The sequence below is a fragment of the Pogona vitticeps genome, chromosome 2 (genome assembly GCF_051106095.1).
Source record: "Pogona vitticeps strain Pit_001003342236 chromosome 2, PviZW2.1, whole genome shotgun sequence".
Lineage (NCBI taxonomy): Eukaryota > Metazoa > Chordata > Lepidosauria > Squamata > Agamidae > Pogona > Pogona vitticeps.
The window spans coordinates 64,965,976-64,984,520 of NC_135784.1; the positions used below are offsets into that span (position 1 = coordinate 64,965,976).

The 18,545-nt window shown below is 44.4% G+C and overlaps 1 protein-coding gene across 4 annotated transcripts in view; it reads right to left on the reverse strand.

Moving 5' to 3' along the window:
* The window catches only part of FLNB (filamin B), a 107,201-nt gene that overhangs the window by 1,868 nt on the left and 86,788 nt on the right, over positions 1–18,545 (reverse strand). For all 4 annotated transcript variants that reach the window (XM_020799901.3, XM_020799899.3, XM_020799898.3 and 1 more), the window contains 10 exons: positions 18,244–18,447; positions 17,673–17,825; positions 16,776–16,898; positions 12,825–13,091; positions 12,574–12,711; positions 12,358–12,473; positions 3,639–3,771; positions 1,900–2,076; positions 695–913; positions 277–480 (listed from right to left, as the gene is read on the reverse strand). In XM_020799901.3, the coding sequence (XP_020655560.3) occupies positions 277–480; positions 695–913; positions 1,900–2,076; positions 3,639–3,771; positions 12,358–12,473; positions 12,574–12,711; positions 12,825–13,091; positions 16,776–16,898; positions 17,673–17,825; positions 18,244–18,447 (1,734 nt within the window). The remainder of the gene's footprint in view (positions 1–276; positions 481–694; positions 914–1,899; positions 2,077–3,638; positions 3,772–12,357; positions 12,474–12,573; positions 12,712–12,824; positions 13,092–16,775; positions 16,899–17,672; positions 17,826–18,243; positions 18,448–18,545) is intronic.

Below are 18,545 nucleotides of genomic sequence, written 5' to 3' on the forward strand. Positions count from 1 at the left end.
TATATACAAATATATTAAGCAGGCCTTGCTAACCACAACATAAAATTAAAGTTTCAGTAGAGTTGAAAGTTTCAGTAGTTTCACGCTCATTTACCTTCTGCAACTTCTTGAAAAGTGGTGAGAGGTCTAATATTCCAATGTCAATGGCTACTCAGCCATTTTCTCAGCAACGTAAGATTTGCTAAGGATGTCGAGACTATTTATGGACCAAGACCTCCAGCAGAAGTGAAAAGTTCTGTTTGGTCAATCAACCAGTAATCTGAAAAGGCGGATTACCTGCTTTGCTGCAGTCTACAGAGAAAGAGTTTTTCTGGCCCACGTAAGCTCTAGAGAGCCCTGCACCCCTGGAGGTAACTTTGCTTGCATCAGATGAAGATTTGGGAATGGCACTGTAACATGTATCAGTCGTTGACCTGGTCACAGATTCCACCATGATAGAAGACATTTCATTTGAGATGCCTGGGCTAACCAGCCGCTGACCTGAGAAGGGTAAGATGCAAACAGTAAGATGCAGAGCAGAGTTCTCCACCAGCATCCTGCCATTGTTAGGTCAACAATATAAGAATTCGGAGCTACATAAAACAGACGTTGAACAACCCAGTAATGCCTCCCTTTGCCATGTTAGGGTTTTTTTTTTAAAAAAGAAACCCACCATGATCAACAGCCCCCATCTAGACCATCTCCCTCGTCTTACCTGTTACTTTTGCTCTAAAAGGACTACCAGCTATGTGATTAGGTCCTCCATATTTAATTCCAATTAAGTAGTTCCCTGGAGCCATAGGGGTGTACATCACATTGTAGCCCTCTGGTGCTTCCTGACAATCCATTTTCACCTTTGATGGTCCTTCAATTGTAACAGCAAGGGTACCAGGGCCAGCTTTGCTGGTGTCTATAGTAAACCCAGACTGTAGCCCTAGAAAAAAAATTTTTAAAAAGTTTTTATTTAGTACATTTACATCGTCACACTTTTTCTTTTGTGATTTTTATTCATAAGCCACTGAACATACAAAAAACCGAAGGTATACATCTCAACATGAATTATACCACTGAGTAGCCTATTGACAAGTGATGCTCCTAGTAAAAGGAATGTCCATGTGGGTCGGCAGCATATATCTATTTCTACGCCTGTAAAAGGTCCATGAAGAAAAGCAGCCTGTTTTCTCAATGGCATTACCAATGTATTTGCTAACAAGCTATTTCACGCTTTCAAATGTGGCTGGACAAGTGTGTTTGCAGACAAGCAAAGAACGAAGCAAAAGAACTGGCTCAAAATGTGCAAGAAGCTCTCATCAGAATGTTATGAACTTTGGTATCCAAAACCAACCAAATGGTCCATGGCTAGAAAAAAGCTCACCACAGAGCCAGCTCTGAAAGAGACACAGTCTGAAAGCCTAAGTGACCTGGTTGGTCCAGATCCACTGAGCTGGGAAACCGGCAACTAATACCCGCTATAAGTACTGAAAGTCAACCCAGTTCAGTTTCTCTGAAGTCCATGGAAGAAACGATTTTCAGGCAAATAGCCCTTTAAAGTGAACTTCTGCAACCCCTTACCAGTGCTAGCCTGGCTGAGGCTGATGCGACTTGCAGGTCAGAGTATCTACAGGGGCAGAGGCTCTTATCTCTGCTTTGAAGTATCTTGCTGAGGGCAGACAATATCGTCAAGACAACTTTTGTCTTGAGTGGTTCCTTAATGAACTGCTAAAATGGGGGTGCTAACCCATGAGATAGATTCAAGCAGGCGTGACATCTAATTCTGTATTTTCCTGGATATTGGCTTGTTACTGCTGGGCTCCAGAGTACAAACAGAAAACCTGAATTATGATATGCCAACTTAATTTAGCAATGTCCTTCAGACCAAGAACCGGTGGCACGTTCACAATTAAAGAGGAGAGAAATTACCTGTTACGCCATTCTCAAGGCCTGGCCCATAGGCTGTCACGAGAGCGGGGCTGTCTATTTGCCCTGGCTCCCCCACTCGGACTTTGAAGGGACTGCCTACTACGTGGCTCCCGTTGAACTTCACATCGATGGAATGAACGCCATTTTCTCGTGGAATGAACCGAACGGCATATTTATCTGCAACACATTTACGAGCAAAGAAATAACTTGATTTAGATCTTGCTACTGTAGTAAAGCACCTGACATCCTAAATTACAGCATGCACATTTTCTGTGGCCTGTCTTTATGCCACAAGACATTTCTGCAGTGACCTACCTAAAGCAGGAGCCTCATTCTACCTAATGGCAGGACGAGCCCAATCTATACAGACATCCACCAGAGTAGCGTGGTTGCATTTAAATCAGTCCTTGCTGTCCACTCTGAGTTTATTGTCAGCTGTTTGCTTTCCAAAAGACTATGGTAAGACCAGCAATGTAACCCTAATCTACTTTTGGGGACAGTTAAGCATTTGAACATACTGTAGTCTAAGACTCTTAAGACAATTAAGTATTTGAACATGGTTTACTCTTAGAAAGCAGAAACAGGCCTGGGAGTTGTTTAGAAATCTGATAGCCGTGAACCCCACTGGCATTCCCTCAAAGGAAGCTTTTAGCCCTATTCAAATATTATGCCTTAATCTGTATGAGTTACATGGGTGGTATGTAAGCCCCACTCCTTATGTTGCTACCCCAGTCCACCCTACCTAAAAGCCAGCAAGACCTCTGGGCAGCAGCCTGTATGTTCAGCTAAACACGCATGGCTGGGAACCCTGCCAATCAGGAGCATCATGAAACAAGGGAGTTGGGAGGGACCTAGAAGGCCACAGAGTCCAAACTCTGCTTAGTGCATGGATCCAAATCAATGTCTAACTTGCTCTTGAATGCTTCTAGCACTGGTGCGCTCACTACGTCCTCCTGAGACAACTGGCTCCACTGCCATATTGCTCTAATGGTTATGCAGTTTGTCCCAATATTCAACCCAAATCTGGCCTGCTGTAACTTGAGCCCATTATTACATGTCAATAATGGAAGAGGGCTGCCGAGCCTACTCACAGGGCTCTTTGCAGACTTGGGGGTTTAGGTCAGAACACAGGGGGGGACTTACACATATGGGCCCTTGTCCCCAGCACCCACTTAGCCCTATTTACATTCCAACATAATATCTGAACAGGGCTGCTGCAGAATTAGCACACACATCCTATCAAAAGCAGAAGGGGAGGACAATAATATTCTTCCAAAATGGATTAGGGGCTCAACTTAAGATAATGTCGGGGGTCAATACATTCCCTTCTATAGCATTACAAACATACCTGTACTGCAGACAAAAGAAGAATGTGTGTGGCACCCTCTTACCACATACAAAGGTGCTTATCTAACCAAGCCATTAGTATGCTTATAATTTTATGCAACCTCTATACGTAAGACTACTTCCCTTTTGCATAAAGCACAGCTGGTGTGGCACATAAACAAGCAGGCTAGTCAGCCTTTGATGCAAATCACAATAGAAGGTTTTCCTGACTCGACACAGCCTCTTGGATTTGGGCTACCAAGCAACTGCCTACTCACTGCTGGGTGTATTTCTAGACTAATATCAGGTGGCCTTTACTTAGCTTATGAAAACGCTACCATTATGTTTCAGGAGACATTTGTCTGTTGTAATATGTCACAAAGTCTAGCGCCAGGTTTCCTGGGCCTCCTTACCTTGCTCCAATTCAGAGACATGACATTCTTCTACAGCTCCAATTGGACTATGTACTTTAGCATCAATCTTGCCCTTTGCCCCATTAAGCCTAATCGCGAAGGCCGCTGGCTGGTTAACTTTCAACCCAGACTCCTAAGAATGCGATAGTAAGATTACCACAAATATTGACATTTGGCTTACAAGGAATATAATGTAACAGCGCAGTGCCCCTCGGCCTCAAAAAAGCAGAGATAATCTTTGTATCACATCATCTAAAAACAGCAGCACAGAACCAAGAAGGAAGCTGCATTTGGCCAGTGACCCATTTGCTATCAAGAGAAAAAGACGACACCATCAAACAACAACAAAAAAGCTCTGTGGCACATTTAAGGCCAGCGGATTTACTACACTGTGAGTATTTGTGGGCACAGAAGAGCCTTGTGTCCACAAACCACACTTCTGGAGGCGCCCCAACGATCCTTCCTGTTAACAGATTGACAGTGTCACCCCTTTGGAAACTGCCACATGGGGGGTTTGACCTGTGAAGGGATGCATCAACTGTGCTATTGACAGAAGCTTGTCTCCTTTCAAGGACACAAGGACTATCCTATTATACAGGAAGGCATTTTCTCCACTGGGCTGGGGGTATGTGTTATCTCACCTCTGAGATACTTAAAGCTAGGATAAATGCTGCAGTAGTCTCTTGAGGACCCCAGAGGAGTGATATAATATGAAAGTCCCTTAAGATTATCACATCCTTCAAGAGAATGCAAAACATGACTACAGAGTGTGTGTGTTTACATTTTTCCTACCCACACAAACATTTACCTGTCCTGAAGATCAATATTGCAAGATGATCCTCACTTGTTTGCAGCTCTGGATGCTGGCATGGAATTATTGCCAAAACCACCAGGCATAATGGCAGGTTACTCTATAATTGTAGTTCTTTGAGTGGACCTCTGTGGTTCACACTGTGGGTGATCCGCGCCTGCACGGAGCCTCTTCGAAATATTCTAAAGCTTTTGTGGTAGCAAAACCCACATTGGAATAGACCCCCCCCCCAAGTATAAGTCCGTTGGCACCAGGACTCTCCCTTCAGTTGTGTCAACCGCCACAAGGAGAAAAATATTGCATGGCGTGACAGAGGGGAGGTCGGGTGGGATGTGTGAATCACAGAGGTCCACTTGAAGAACTACAATTACAGGTGAGTAACCTGCCATTCTTCGTGGTCTCTGTGAATCACACTGTGGGTGACTAGCAAGCTGCCTTACCCGTAGACAGGGTAGGGTGTCACGCCAAGGCGGAAGCCAAAACAGCATGTCCGAATGCCGCGTCAGACTTCTGTCAAACATCCAGTCTATAATGCCAGATGAAGGTAGATGGTTGCGCCCACGTAGCCGAGGCGCAGATGTTGGGGAGAGGCAGACCACGTAGGAATGCTGTAGAGGTTGCCCATGCCCTGGTGGCATGAGGACGAATAGCTTGAGGGACCGGCTGTCGAGCAAGCTGGTATGCAAGCCGAATAGTATGTATGTATGTATGTATGTATGTGTGTGTGTGTGTGTGTGTGTGTGTGTGTGTGTGTGTGTGTGTGTGTGTGTGTGTGTGTGTGTGTGTGTGTGTGTGTGTGTGTGTGTGTGTGTGTGTGTGTGTGTGTGTGTGTGTGTGTGTGTGTGTGTTGTATTTATACCCCGCCTATCTAGTCATTTCGACCACTCTAGTAGAGGCAACCCAGCGAGAAATTGTCTGAGAAGTGACTTGTAGGCCTTTGTTAGGAAGTTGGTGACTGACAAAAAGGCGTGGGGAATGCCGAAAAGGTTGTGTATGTGACAAATAAATGGAGGGGGCCCTCCTGACGTCCAAAGTATGAAGAAGTCGTTCATGGGGTTGTGGATGGTGATGGAAAGAAAGATGGGAGGACTAGTAGTTGAGAGAGATGAAATTGAGACACCACTTTAGGAAGGAAGGAAGGAGACACTGAGAAACAGCTTTATTTTATCAGGATAGAATTGCATATAAGGATAATCATGGCATAGGGCCGCAAGGTCGCTTGCTTGGTGAGCTGAAGTAACTGCAATGAGAAAGACTGTTTTGAAGGTAAGTAAATGGAGATCTGCTGAAGCTAGCGGTTCAAAGGGAGGCTTAGTGAGTTGTTGCAAGACTAGAGTCAAGGACCATTGTGGAGAACGCAGGTGAATGTCTGGGTAAGCGTGTGATGATCCCTTAAGAAAGTGCTTGAGTGTGGGATGTCTGAAAAATTGAGCCACCAGAGAAGTCGGTGGTTGGTAAGAGACAATTGCCAAGAGGTAGACTCTAACAGATGAGACAGAAAGGCCAGAAGATTTGAGATGGAGCAAAAATCGGAGGACCATGGAGAGAGATGGGTTGACAGCAGGAAGGGAAATAGCTGTAGTAAAAGATTGATTTTGCCCCCATTTATACAGGTAAGTCTTTCTAGTTGAAGGCTTCTTTACTTAACGGAGGACACCCATGAAGGAGGGAGAATCCTCCACGATGCCAGGTGAAGAGCAACTAAGTCGGGATGAAGGATTTGGGAATTGTTCTGCATGAGGAGGTGTGGTAGGTGGGGGAGGTGATAGATGGTGGAGGACAGGTGGTGTAGCATTGGGAACCACGGCTGTCTCAGCCACCAAGGAGCAATGAGGATGACATTGGGTTTGTCCTGCTGTATTTGGACAATTACCCTGTGGAGGAGCGGAAATAGTGAGAAAAGGTATGTGAGGGTCTTGGGCCAGCGGCCAACAAACGTGTCTCCTCAGGAGTGTTTGCTGATCCTGGCATGGCAGCAATAGTGTTTGCATTTCCAATTGTTGTGGGAGGCAAAAAGGTCCAGAGTTGATTTGCCCCATTTTTTGCACAGGTGAAGAAAAAAATTGTTTGATCTAATTCCCACTCATGGGGTTGTGAGTTTGTGCGGTGGAGAGTGTCAGCTACATCATTGTCCTGGGCTGTAATGTGCAGAGCTGTGAGGTATGTGGTGCGAGAGGCACCATTCCCATAGGTCGGCCGCCAAATAGAGGAAGCTTGGGGAGTGTGTGCCACCTTGTTTGCGAATGTAATACAAGGTTGTGGTGTTGTCGGTGGCAATCTGGACCACCTTGCCAGTTAGAACGTTTCTGAATGCTTTGCATGCCTTTATCACTGCTAATAGTTCTAACTCGTTGATGTGGAGTGAACGTTCTCTGCGGGACCAATTGGCGTGTATTTTGAGAGAGCCACAATGTGCTCCCCAGCCGGTAAGGCTGGCGTCAGTTGTGATCTGTATTTGAGGACATGGGATTCGGGATGAAGCATCAGCATTGGAGTTGTGAGGCGAGTTCGGGAGTAACTTTTAAAAGAGTGTTGGAAAGATCTGTTAGTGGGTCAAAAAGTGTGAGAAACCATGATTACAGAGACCTCGTCTTCAGGCGTACGTGTTGTACAACTGAAGTCATGGAAGCCATGGTGCCCAATACATGCTGGACAAGGATGGCAGGAACCAAGGCATGGGGGTGAAGTCTTGGAGGAAGGATATAAGGTTTTGTTGGTTGTTGAGTGGGAGGAATGTGCGAGCTCGGGTGGAGTCTATGGAAGCCCTGGTATAATGAATAACCCTTGTAGGGCTCATTTTGGATTTTTGCATGTTGACCGTGAGACCGAGATCACAAAGATGGGATAAGGTGAAAAGGGTGTCCCGGCAAGCCTTGCAGCGGGAACAAGCTACAAGGAGTCAGTCATCTATGTATGGGAAGACAATCTTTTGAAGTCTGAGAAAGGCAGCCACTGGAGCCATGCACATGGTGAAGAATCTTGGAGCTGTTGCAAGTCTGAAAGGAAGTCTTTTGAATTGGTAGGCTTGGGGCCATAGCTGGAATCGAAACTGTCTGTGGGAAGGGTGGATGGAGATGTGGAAGTATGCATCTCACAGATCTATGACTGTGAACCAGTTGTTTTTTTCTGAGAAGAGGTAGAACAGATTCGAGGGTTACCACAAGGAATTTTGTGGTGATGACATATTGAGTTCTCTGAGGTCTAGAATAGGTTGTAAACCTCCATCCTTTTTGGGGACAGTGAAATAACAAGAGGAAAAAACATTGCTGTTTTGTTGTATAGGTTCTATTGTGTCTTTGGTGAGTAAATTTTTTATCTCTTCTTGTAGAGTTTGGGGCGGTGGAGTGACGGTGTGATGTAATGGAGGGAGTTGATGGAAATGGATGCTGTATCCATTTTGGACGATGGACAGAACCCAGGCATTGGTGGTAAAGGATTGCCAGGCAGGTAAGCATTTCCTTAGGAAGGGAGGTTGATTTGTGATCTTGGTCGGGAAAATGTCAAACATGATGTTTGGGTTTGTGGTCATTACGCCTTTAGATAGATTGCTGGCAAGGTTTCACTTTGTAGTGCTGTTGTTTAAAATTTGGTGTGTAGAAGGCCCGACATTGGGGTTTGTGGTGGAACCTCTGTTAGGAGTTGTAAGGTCGCCTCCATTGGTTACGTTGGGGGAGCTGTTGGTAAGTGGGATAGACGCCCAATCTTTTGGCAGCAGAATGTTTCTTCTGAAAGTTTTCTAAGATGTCATCAGTTTCAGCATTAAAGAGATCAGTGCCATTGAATGGGAGGTCTTCAATACATGCTCGGGCATCTTCAGCGAGGCCGGCTATTGTTAGCCAGGAGAAGCATCTGAGCACGACAGAAGTAGCCATGGATTTAGCCGTGGCATGTATCATGTGCTTGGCTGACAGCATTTGCTGTTTAGCGACAGAGACCCTCCTGTTGGAAGGTTTGTGTTAATACTTTTTTGTCTTCTGGTAAAGAATAAAGAAAAGTGGCAATGTTATCCCAATGGAAGTGTTGATATGCTCCCATAGCTCCTTGGTAGTTAGCTACCCTCACAGTAAAAACCGCTGATGAGTAAAGCCACCTGTCCATAGATTTGATTTTTCAACTGTCTTTGTTAGGTGGGATACGAGACTGTTGGTGTTGAGATCGAGATTGTGAGGCCTCAACAAATATCGAATTTGGGGTCTGCTATTTCTAGAGAAAAAGTGCTCCTGGGTCGTGTATCCGGTAGAGATTATCAGTTTGTTTTGAAACTGAGTGAAAGGAGGCTGGTTTAGTCCAAGATCTCTGAACAGTGCTAAGAGAAGATAGTAGCATGGAAATATGGACTGGGGTAGTTGTGTCCTTAGAAATAGGATCATAAAGGTGATCCGGCAGTTCGGTTGTGCGGCGATGGATTTGAAGATCCAAGGACTTAGCCATGCGGATCATGAGTTGAGCGTAAGTTTGAAAATCCTCTGCTGGGGATGGAGGATCTACATCTGCGAGGTTGGAATCTGGCGATGTGAGAAGCACAGATGGAGTTTGCAGTCAAGAACCATGTTCTGAGATTTCAGGATCGAGCCTGGAATTGATAGGATGTTGATCGACCTTGGTGTTGAGAGGATGTTGGTCATAGTAATGTTGACAGTGGTCTGCCACTAAAGAGGGTGGCATGTCCATGGACAGTTGCTGACCAGTATCAATGTCGAAGGTGCGTCCATGGACGGAGGTAAACAAATTGGAACCTCAGTGTCAAAGTCTACATCTCGATATTGATGGACTGCAATAATTGACTTGGTGCCGCTGTTGAGGGCTAGCAACCGAGAAAAATTGAAGTGGGGCATCCATGGACCAGGATGGATATTGAGAGTCTTCGATATCGGAACCAGTGTCTCTATGGTGTCAAAAGGGCAGCTGAGGCTGATTCAGTAGACACATGGGTAGGTCTGTAGAGTAAATCGAGGCTGGAGATGCCAAGCGAGAGGAATGGAAAATATGAGGTCACTGGGACTGCGAGTGCTTCACGGGTGGAAGCATGTTTCTCGACTGGCCTGATTTTTGCAAGTGGTTGATGAAGAGTTATATAATGGATGCATGCATCTGAGTGATAAGGCCTCTTCAACATGTAAGGTTGTCGAGATGGAGGTTTTTGGGGTGACGCTAATACAGTACTGGACCAGAGGAAGCAGCTGGTCGAGCATCCGCAGCTGGCAGGTTAGAGAAGCACTGATCGGGGCAAATGTCCACCCGATGAGCGTGCTGGGCATGACATTCATTGACACGTACTTGTGAAATTGACTCATATACGGGATGTGCCTAATAGCATGCCGGTGGTCGTGGAGGCTGGCCTGATGGTACAGAATACGGCACTGTGTCTGGCTGAGGCTCAGGTTCCTCTCTCTCCGGGGAGGCATCAGTGGACAGATTAGGAGGAGAGATAGAATGTCGGGGACTATTGGAGGAGGAAGTAAGACGGTCCACTCGCTCGTCCCATGTCGGTGACTGAAAAACTGGTTGATGAGATAGAAGTCCATCATCAGAGGGCGAACCGACAGAAACTGAATCGCTGGGTTTGGAGACTTGTTGTAGAGGGACTGCCAAGGTCTTTGATTTGGTTTGTTTAGATTGCTTCGGTTGCCGGGGGGGGGGGCTGGAATCAGATCAGGAGGAAGCTTTCACTTTTCGGAAGACTTCGATGTCAACGTTTTTGATGTCGACTGTTTGGATGGATGCATCTTAGAAGTTTTTGATGAAGTGGAAGGCGCATCAGAATGAGATGGAGTAGTGAAGGAACAATGTTTTGATGATTATGCAATGGCTTTTTCCATGGCTTTACCCTGTGAAGTGGTTTTACACGGAGGTTGACCCATAGGTTTTGCTGGTTGCAAGGACTGTTCCCAGAGATGGAGTTTGAGTCGAGAAAGGCAAGAACGGAGAACTCCTTGTTTAAAATTTTTACAATGAGGGCACGAGAAGGTTTGATGCACCTCGCCTAAACAAAAAAGGCACTTTGCGTGACCATCTGATAGCCGGGGATCTTGTTATCGCAAATCACACAGTGCTTGAATGGGCTCAAAGGGGCCATGAACAATTAAGAAAAGGAAAAGAAAAAAATGGAGTGAGGGGGGGTACGACGGCCGGAGACTGAGGTACGGAGAAAAAAACTAAAAACAGTTCGTAATATGTGTCTTTGATTAATAAGAAAGAGAAATAGAGAAATTTTATAAATTTAGCAGTAAAAAGAAACTTGTTTCACTTTCAGACTCACAGAAGATAGAATTACGAGGCTCTTCAATGCAGCGGTTGAAAGAAACTGAAGGGAGAGTCCTGGGGCCAACATACTTATACTGAAGGGGTGGGGTCTATTCTATTGTGTTTTTCGCTACCACAGAAGCTCTAAAATATTCCAAAGAGTCTCCCCACAGGCGCGGATCACCCACAGTGTGATTCACAGAGGCCATAAAGAAGAACCAGAAAGTGCTCAAACATATACTACTCTATGCAAAACCTGTTTTGCTAAATCTAGTTTTCTACATTCAGCTGAATCCTCTTTTCCTAGGTGTGCAGCTTGCCAATTTATGTTCTGCCAAGATAGACAAGGAAATAACACTTTGCATGCTGCCAGCTGATACCCAGTTTGGAAGATTTCTGGTATGACAGCAAAGGAAGAGGAAACCAAAGCACACCTCAGATGCACATCTGTTTTGCAGTATTGATCCCTCACACATGCAAGGAGATACTGTCCCAGATGTTATGCATATGTGATGTCTGCCTTTAGTTATTGGGAAATTCAAGTTACATCCTGGGGGAACATTAGGGATAGAGTGCATAGCTTACCTGAGATTTCATTTATAGCTTTACCCTCAAGAGAGAAATAAATTGAAATTACCAACAGTTGGAGTAAAAACAGGACACTAAAATGCATCAAGGAGGGTACCGAATGCAAAAGACTGCTCCTGCAAAAGTTTTAGCCCAGCCCATTAGTTTTATTTCCCTCTTCAGGGTTAAAGTCAGCTGACACTACACATTCTGTCAGGAGTCTTTAAATGAAACACAAGAAAAACATCAGTACCACAGCTAATTAGCGTCCTTGTAACTCCTTTTTGTAGAGATCTGGCTAGAGAAAATTGTACTGACACTTGGAAAATCGGTGCCTAAAAGCACAGATTTTGTAAACTTGTGTAATCCAGTTAATCTTATGCTGCTCCTTCAGTCCTCACACCAGTTTGTTGGGCTTGGCTGAAGCTGAAGCCTCTCTTTGAAATAACTTACAGCTGAGGTTTAAGAAATGCATTAAAAATCTTATGTGGATCAAGCTACATGCAAGCCACAAAAAGATAAAGGACTATACACAAACTCAAGCTTTTATAAATCTGGCATTCACTCTCTCTTTGGCTGCTCTTTAGGAACTGTACGAACCATAAACTTGTGGTTTGGTGACACCTGCATGTGTGTGAATTACTGCTTTGTGCTAACCACAGAGCCCAATTTTTCAATCATGTGCAGACTCAGAACATACGTAAAATAAATGCTTCAGCATCAAGATACTTTGCCTTGTCTGTATGTGAAAGATGAGGCTAGACATGCAACCCTAGAAGTCAACTTAACACAATTATTGTTAAGTGCTGTCAATGACGACCTTACATGGCAGAGCTTCAACAGATCTTCTGGAGATGTAATGCTAACAGAAAGAAAAAGAACTGGAGGGGCAGGCTGGCAAATGGAGGCTATCCCCCCCCCAATCAGCTGAAATACTATGAAAAATTTACTCATGTCAGGTGCTGCTTCCTAACTGTAAAGGCCTATTTGCTTGCCAAGAGTTTTCATCAGAGAAACGCCACTGGTGAAGTGAAGAGTTTAAGAACAAGGATGAAATCAGCTTGTGGTAAGTTATATAGATATTTCCTTGTGTCTCACCTGAAGGCTCATAACAGTGAGCCTACGTGCATCATCTGAAGGAGCAATCACAGGAACCAGGTAAGGGCTTTCAGGAATATGCTCATCGTTGAATTTGATACACACTTCGTAGTTTCCTGAAAGATACAAAAGCTTAATTCAGCAAACCAGGAACACGCAGAGGAACCTTAGCTTAATGCATGACTATTTCAAGTTGTTAATACTTCAGTTTCATACCAGGTTCTTGAGCTGTGTATGATACACCACAAGATCCATCTTTGTGGTCTTCAAAGGCAATTTCTGCTTTGCTTGGGCCTTCCACTGCAATGGAGAGTCCTCCGGCTCCTGCTTCTCTCGTCCATATGCTGAATTCAGCTGTTGACAAGAGATCACAGTAAGACTTCTCAGGCCTTTCTTTTGGCACTGGAGTTTTGTGCCACCGGGACTCATGTCACATACACAGAAAGTTAGTTCAAGTGCAGTCTTACCTGGGATGCCTGCCTCTGCTCTTTCAAGTCCTGGACCACCAGCTCTGACTTTACTGGCTCCTCCTTCACCAAGCGGTCCAACGGTAAACTGGAATGGGCTGCCAGGCACATGTTGCCCTCGGTATTTCACATCAACTGTATGGACCCCCATTTCTTGGGGTACAAAGCGGACACAATATGTGTTTTTATCATGCTCTACGATTTCTGCATCTGTTATTCTCCCTGTGGGGCTAGTTACCCGGGCTGACATGTCACCAATGTCAATTTCTTTAAAGAGAAGAAAAGAGTCTAGAATTAGTAGGGAAGGAGAGTATTTTTGGTTTTGAACATCTCACACGAGCTGATAGAGAATGAGAATCCACTTCAGCTGCGTTGAAAGCTTCCTCATACAAAGCCTACCATGTCTAAAATCACAGAGGTTTGGTTGACTATGCAGCTGAGGTTGAAGTCTTTTCCCTCTAAGTTTTAAAGCCACCTAACTCAGGTCCTTGACTGTGGGCGAGTCCTTAGGGATTGTATACTAGGATAAGGGGTATGCTTACAGTAACATGGGTGAAGATCATGCATGCATTTTGCCATATATTGGGAACTTTATGCTACTCAACTTTCCAGAGGTATAAAGTGTTCTGCTTCTGCTCTATAATGTTGAAGCACTCTCTAGGTGGTTTTCAATGTAATTATGTAAACTATACATTGATACACACACCCATGAACTGGGTGCTCAATATACTGACCTCAGAAGGAAGGAAGGAAGGCTGACTCAAACAACATCCGGCTACCTGAATCTTCTGGGTTTGAACTCAGGTCATAAGCAGAGCTTTCACTGCAGTACTGCAGTTTAACCACTGTGCCACAAGGCTCCTCCAACACTTGCTAAGTATATACTGACACACACCACAGAAAGAGCCAGTGATGTAACACAGATGAACAGAAATCTGCTCATTCAAAACCTCTTTTGTATCTATGATCAGACCTCAATAAGGACTTGCACAAACCTGGTTTTGCACCTCTGTCTTCTGCAAGCATGACACTACGCCTCCCTTTGCAAGAGGGAGCATTAATGAACCTACCCTCATAACAAAGAGCTATTGCAGGACAAACTGCAACCCTCTGCACTCTTCAGTTGCAAATAATCATTTGGGAGCTGCAAGGTCTTTACTTTTACTTACTGAAAACCAGCCATCTATTTCTGAAATAAAAGATCCAACTTTTGCTTTTGCTGCCTTTCCTTGCAATCTATAATATTAAATAACAATGTGCTGTCAAATCAATTCTGACTTATGATGCCTTTTTCCAGGGTTTTCTAGGCACAGAGCACTCAGAAGTAGCTCACCATTCCCTCCCTCTGGGAGTGCAACTTGCCCAAGGCAGTACAGGCTGGCTGTTTTCCTAGCAGGCACAGTGGGCAGTTGAATTCCCAACCTCTGGCTTTGCAGCCAGATATGGAAAACAAATCCCATATGGAATCTGACACAGACTTAAAGCAGCCTTGGTCAGACTTAAAATGGGTCAACAAACATTTGCACATGGATCATTATGTTTTGTGAACGCCTATTTCACCTCTCAAATGTATAAGCTCACAGTTGTTGGACTATAGCTAGCCATACAGTCCATCACAATACAGTGGTGCCTTGCACAACGAGCGCCCCGTAGAGTGATGAATTCGCTCTACGGGGATGTTTTTTCAATCGGTAATGCGATCGCAGAGCGACGGCCCCAATGGGCGAAAATCGCAGAGCGAAGGTCGGTAAGCGGTTCGCTTACCGACCTTCGCTTTGGGACCTGCCGATCAGCTGTTCTGTGGCTTCAAAATGGCCGCCGGAAGCCCCAAAATGGCCACGCGCAGCATTTTCGTGCCCTCGTTAAGCGAGGGGAGGGCGTAAAAATAGCTGCCGGTCATAGAGGAACATCACTGTACGGTGAGTAAATCAGCCAATTGGAACGCATTAAACTAAGTTTAATGCATTCCAATGGCTTTTTTCTTTCCGTACAGCAATGTTTCACACAGCGAGGGTTAATCTGTAAAACCACTGTATTAAGAATGCACATAAAATAAGGAGAAAATGTTCACTACTTGGATTTGAGATTTATTCTGCAAGCACTCTTACTCTTTCAATCGGTTAAGCACTACAGACTAGACATGCACTTAAAAGATTTGTTAGAAATCTTTGTAACAAATACTAAATGGCTCACCTTCCATTTATTCAGTCTTCAGGCAGATTTTATTGAATTGTGGAATGCAGATGAAAAATACCCTCAGTACTAAATATGCCTGTTACCCCTGAAGAACCCATGCATACAATACTTAAAACAATTTTTTTAAAAAAAATATTGATTAGAAAAAAATTGTCTTCTGAGATGGGTTGGGATATCTATGAAAATAAGACCTCACAGATTGAATCTGGCAGTCTTCCTTCTTTCTCCTCAGCACCTAAGAAAGTGAGGCTGAGCTGGTGTGAAATGACAGGACACTCTCTCATCACACACACAGCCATTTGAAACCATGCAACTAGGAGAGAAGCAGCAGAGGAAAAAGAACTACAGTGGGGTCTCGACTTACGAACGACCCGACTTGCGAACAATTCGAGTTACGAACCTGCCCTATAGGGAAAGTAAGGACTCGACATGCGAACTTCCCTCGAGTTACGAACAGGGGAAAAAGTCCCCCCTCCCTCCCCTTAGAGGCTTCTGGAGGGGGGGAAAGGGTCAGAAACTTAAAAATAAATACTGTACTGTTAAATAAAGTCACTTACCAGGCCTTGGTAGCCCCCAAACCACAGGAAAAAGAGCAGGAAAGAGCTAAAAGCCGACACCCAGAAAGAGCCTGGCAGCCATTTTGTGGTTTTCCCCGCTCCTCTCCCCGCCTAACAGCTGATCGGCTGGCTCTGAGCAGGCTTCCGGAGGCTTGCTCAGCACCTAAAAAGCCTGCCTGAGTGCCTTTGTGCTGAAAAAATCAGCACAACATGCTTTAAAACATTACTTAAAATTGGCTTCGTTTTTTTAAAAAAGAGTTCTAAAGTGCTGCCTTTAGTGTTTCCTGCCTTCCCTGAACCTAAGGGGAAAAAAGAAAGAAAATATCCCCCTCTAGTGGCAGAAGGCAGAATAGCAGCTTCCCATTAGTTTCTATGGACAGAAAAGAGCAGATACGGATTAAATGGTTTTCAATGCATTCCTATGGGAAATGCAGATTCGACTTAAGAACTTTTCGACTTGAGAACCACCTTCCAATACGGATTAAGTTCTTAAGTCAAGACCCCACTGTACAAGACAGGAAAAGCAGGCCTAGTTAGACAAAGTGAGGAAAAAAAGATGGTGCGGGATACATTTGGACTGAAAGAGAAGCATGCTGAAGCATAATGGGCAATGTGAATATTAATATTGGAATGACGAAGAGGATTTACAGTCCAAGATTGGTATCTAGATGTTGGAAGTGAAATGGTCATGGCTTGCTGTGTCTTACACTTTTTCTCTAGTTACATCCCCACACAAAGCAGATACTACACATTTCTATCATAGTCATTTCACCCACATTTTCACATGCAATACAGAGAGGGTAACCTGAGCAGTATCCTTATTATAATGAGTGCCTTCTCTGGTAATTTTAAGAGACACCGAGTTAAGGAAAGCAAATGTGGGCACAGACAGCATGCCTTCCCTGGTCTCTCTCCAGGGTATTCAGGCACTCCAGTTTCTGAAGATAAGCCCTCTTAAGTGCCATTCTTAGGAGGAAGGCGGGATACAAGTCAAATTACTAAAGGAACCTTAAAAACCTAATGCACCACACACACAAAAACTCAATGACTTAATAATTCATGGTCCAAGAAAAACTACAGTAAGAACTCAATTACTTAAACGGACTACTGGGGATGTCAAAGAGTCCTCTGCATTTTCAGTAGTTCCCAATCCTTTCCTATGATTTGTTGTTAAACTACATCAGAGACTGAAACTTACCTGGGATTTTTAAGTTGAGATCACACAAGCTTCCAACAGTGGCCACAGAAGGAGCCCGTCTAGTACGTGTGATGCTTTCTTTTACCCTTCCTTCCCCGCTTATCTTCACAGTGAATGGGCTTCCTTTAGGTAGGACAGAAAAGTTTGCATTACGTTGCACTGACCAAACGATGGACAACAACTATTTACAGGCAGCTGAGAGATTTTTAGAGGTATACTTACTACATGTTATTTAATTAGTGGCATAACATTTTACACCACTGAGCAAGAATGATCCACTGCTTTTGAAATTGTTCAGCAGGAGATACTAGCTCTATTGAGGTGTCTGTCTAAAATCTATGTAGAACTAAATGGGGTTTGGGCTGAGACATGGAGGCGCATCCTTGTTTAATGCAAAAGTCTACAAAGGAGACTTTTGACACATTCAGCTGAATGCTCTTTATGAACTCCCTCAGTAGACTTTATATGAAACGTTTGACACAGTTCCAGGAAAAAGCACAGAGGTGGTGGAGCTTACATGTATGCTCTATCCCCACTACTCATTTAACCCTACCCAGACTCAGCCATAGCACCTCCAAAGGACAATTTAGCAGTGAAGACAGACAAGGAATCCAGCTTCATGTAGCTAACCAGGATTTGCTTAATTACCGATACACTGCAAAAGAACACATTCCCTTCAACAACACATTCTCAAATGATCAAAAAGCACAAATATTGCCAAGCAGAGCTTTGCCACCAAAGCATTCCGTGAAGTGTTTCCAGAACAGCCGCAGCCCGAGGAAGTCCTCCACAGGATCTGTACTAGGCATCCAGGGAGGCGGGGGGTGCAATAGCAATGTGGTACAGAAGCAAAGGAGAAGTCTTTAGCTCACATAATATGCTTCCCACCCCTCTTACCTGGGATATGTTCATCAGCAAACTTGGTTGAAACTATGTAAACACCTGGGACAGTTGGAAAGTACGACACTCTGCATGTTCCATCGTCCAGATCTTCTGTCTGGATATCTACTTTGCTAGGTCCTTCAACTGCCAAGGAGATCCCACCATAGCCTAGAAGAGATCACAAAGAATGAGTGCCCACCATTGCTAAGAGGTTGATACTCGCATGTTGCCATTCCGTGAAATCTCTTCAGAGTTGGATGTTATAGATTTCAAGCCATTATGTGCAAGCCAGTCAGTGACAGAAGCTTGTAAGACTTTAGACTAAGAGTTTTAACTTCCAGATCACACAGATGGAACAATGAAAGCTGTAGGGTGCAAAACACAAATACCGCAAGTGCCTTGTGTTTTATGCTCTGGGCAGTGAGACTAGCAGGTTAAAAGCCAAAGCCAATAAATGGCATAGAGTGCTGTTCTGCTGATGAGAAACACAGAACATACGATGGGAATCTCTCATACATGGGAAGAGTTTCCTACATTACATCTTTGCCGATGGTGATCTTCTATGAAAAGGAGCTCAAGCACTGACCTGCATCTCTCGTATCTACAATGAAGTCGCACATTTCAAATGTACGTCCTTCAACCAAGCCACGTCCGAAAACTCTTGCTCTTCTCGCATCGCCGATCTCAGACTGAACCACCATGATAGAAACTGGGCTGTTTGGCACATGACTCCCATTCTTCATAATACTGACCAAGTGTTCCCCCACCTCCCGTGGAATAAAGGAGATACCTGCGTGAGAGAAGTTGGCAGTGAGATAGTCTAAATATTTAGCAGTTCTGTCTCAATCTGCAACGAACCCCAACAAACTGCAACACAACCCAGAATAT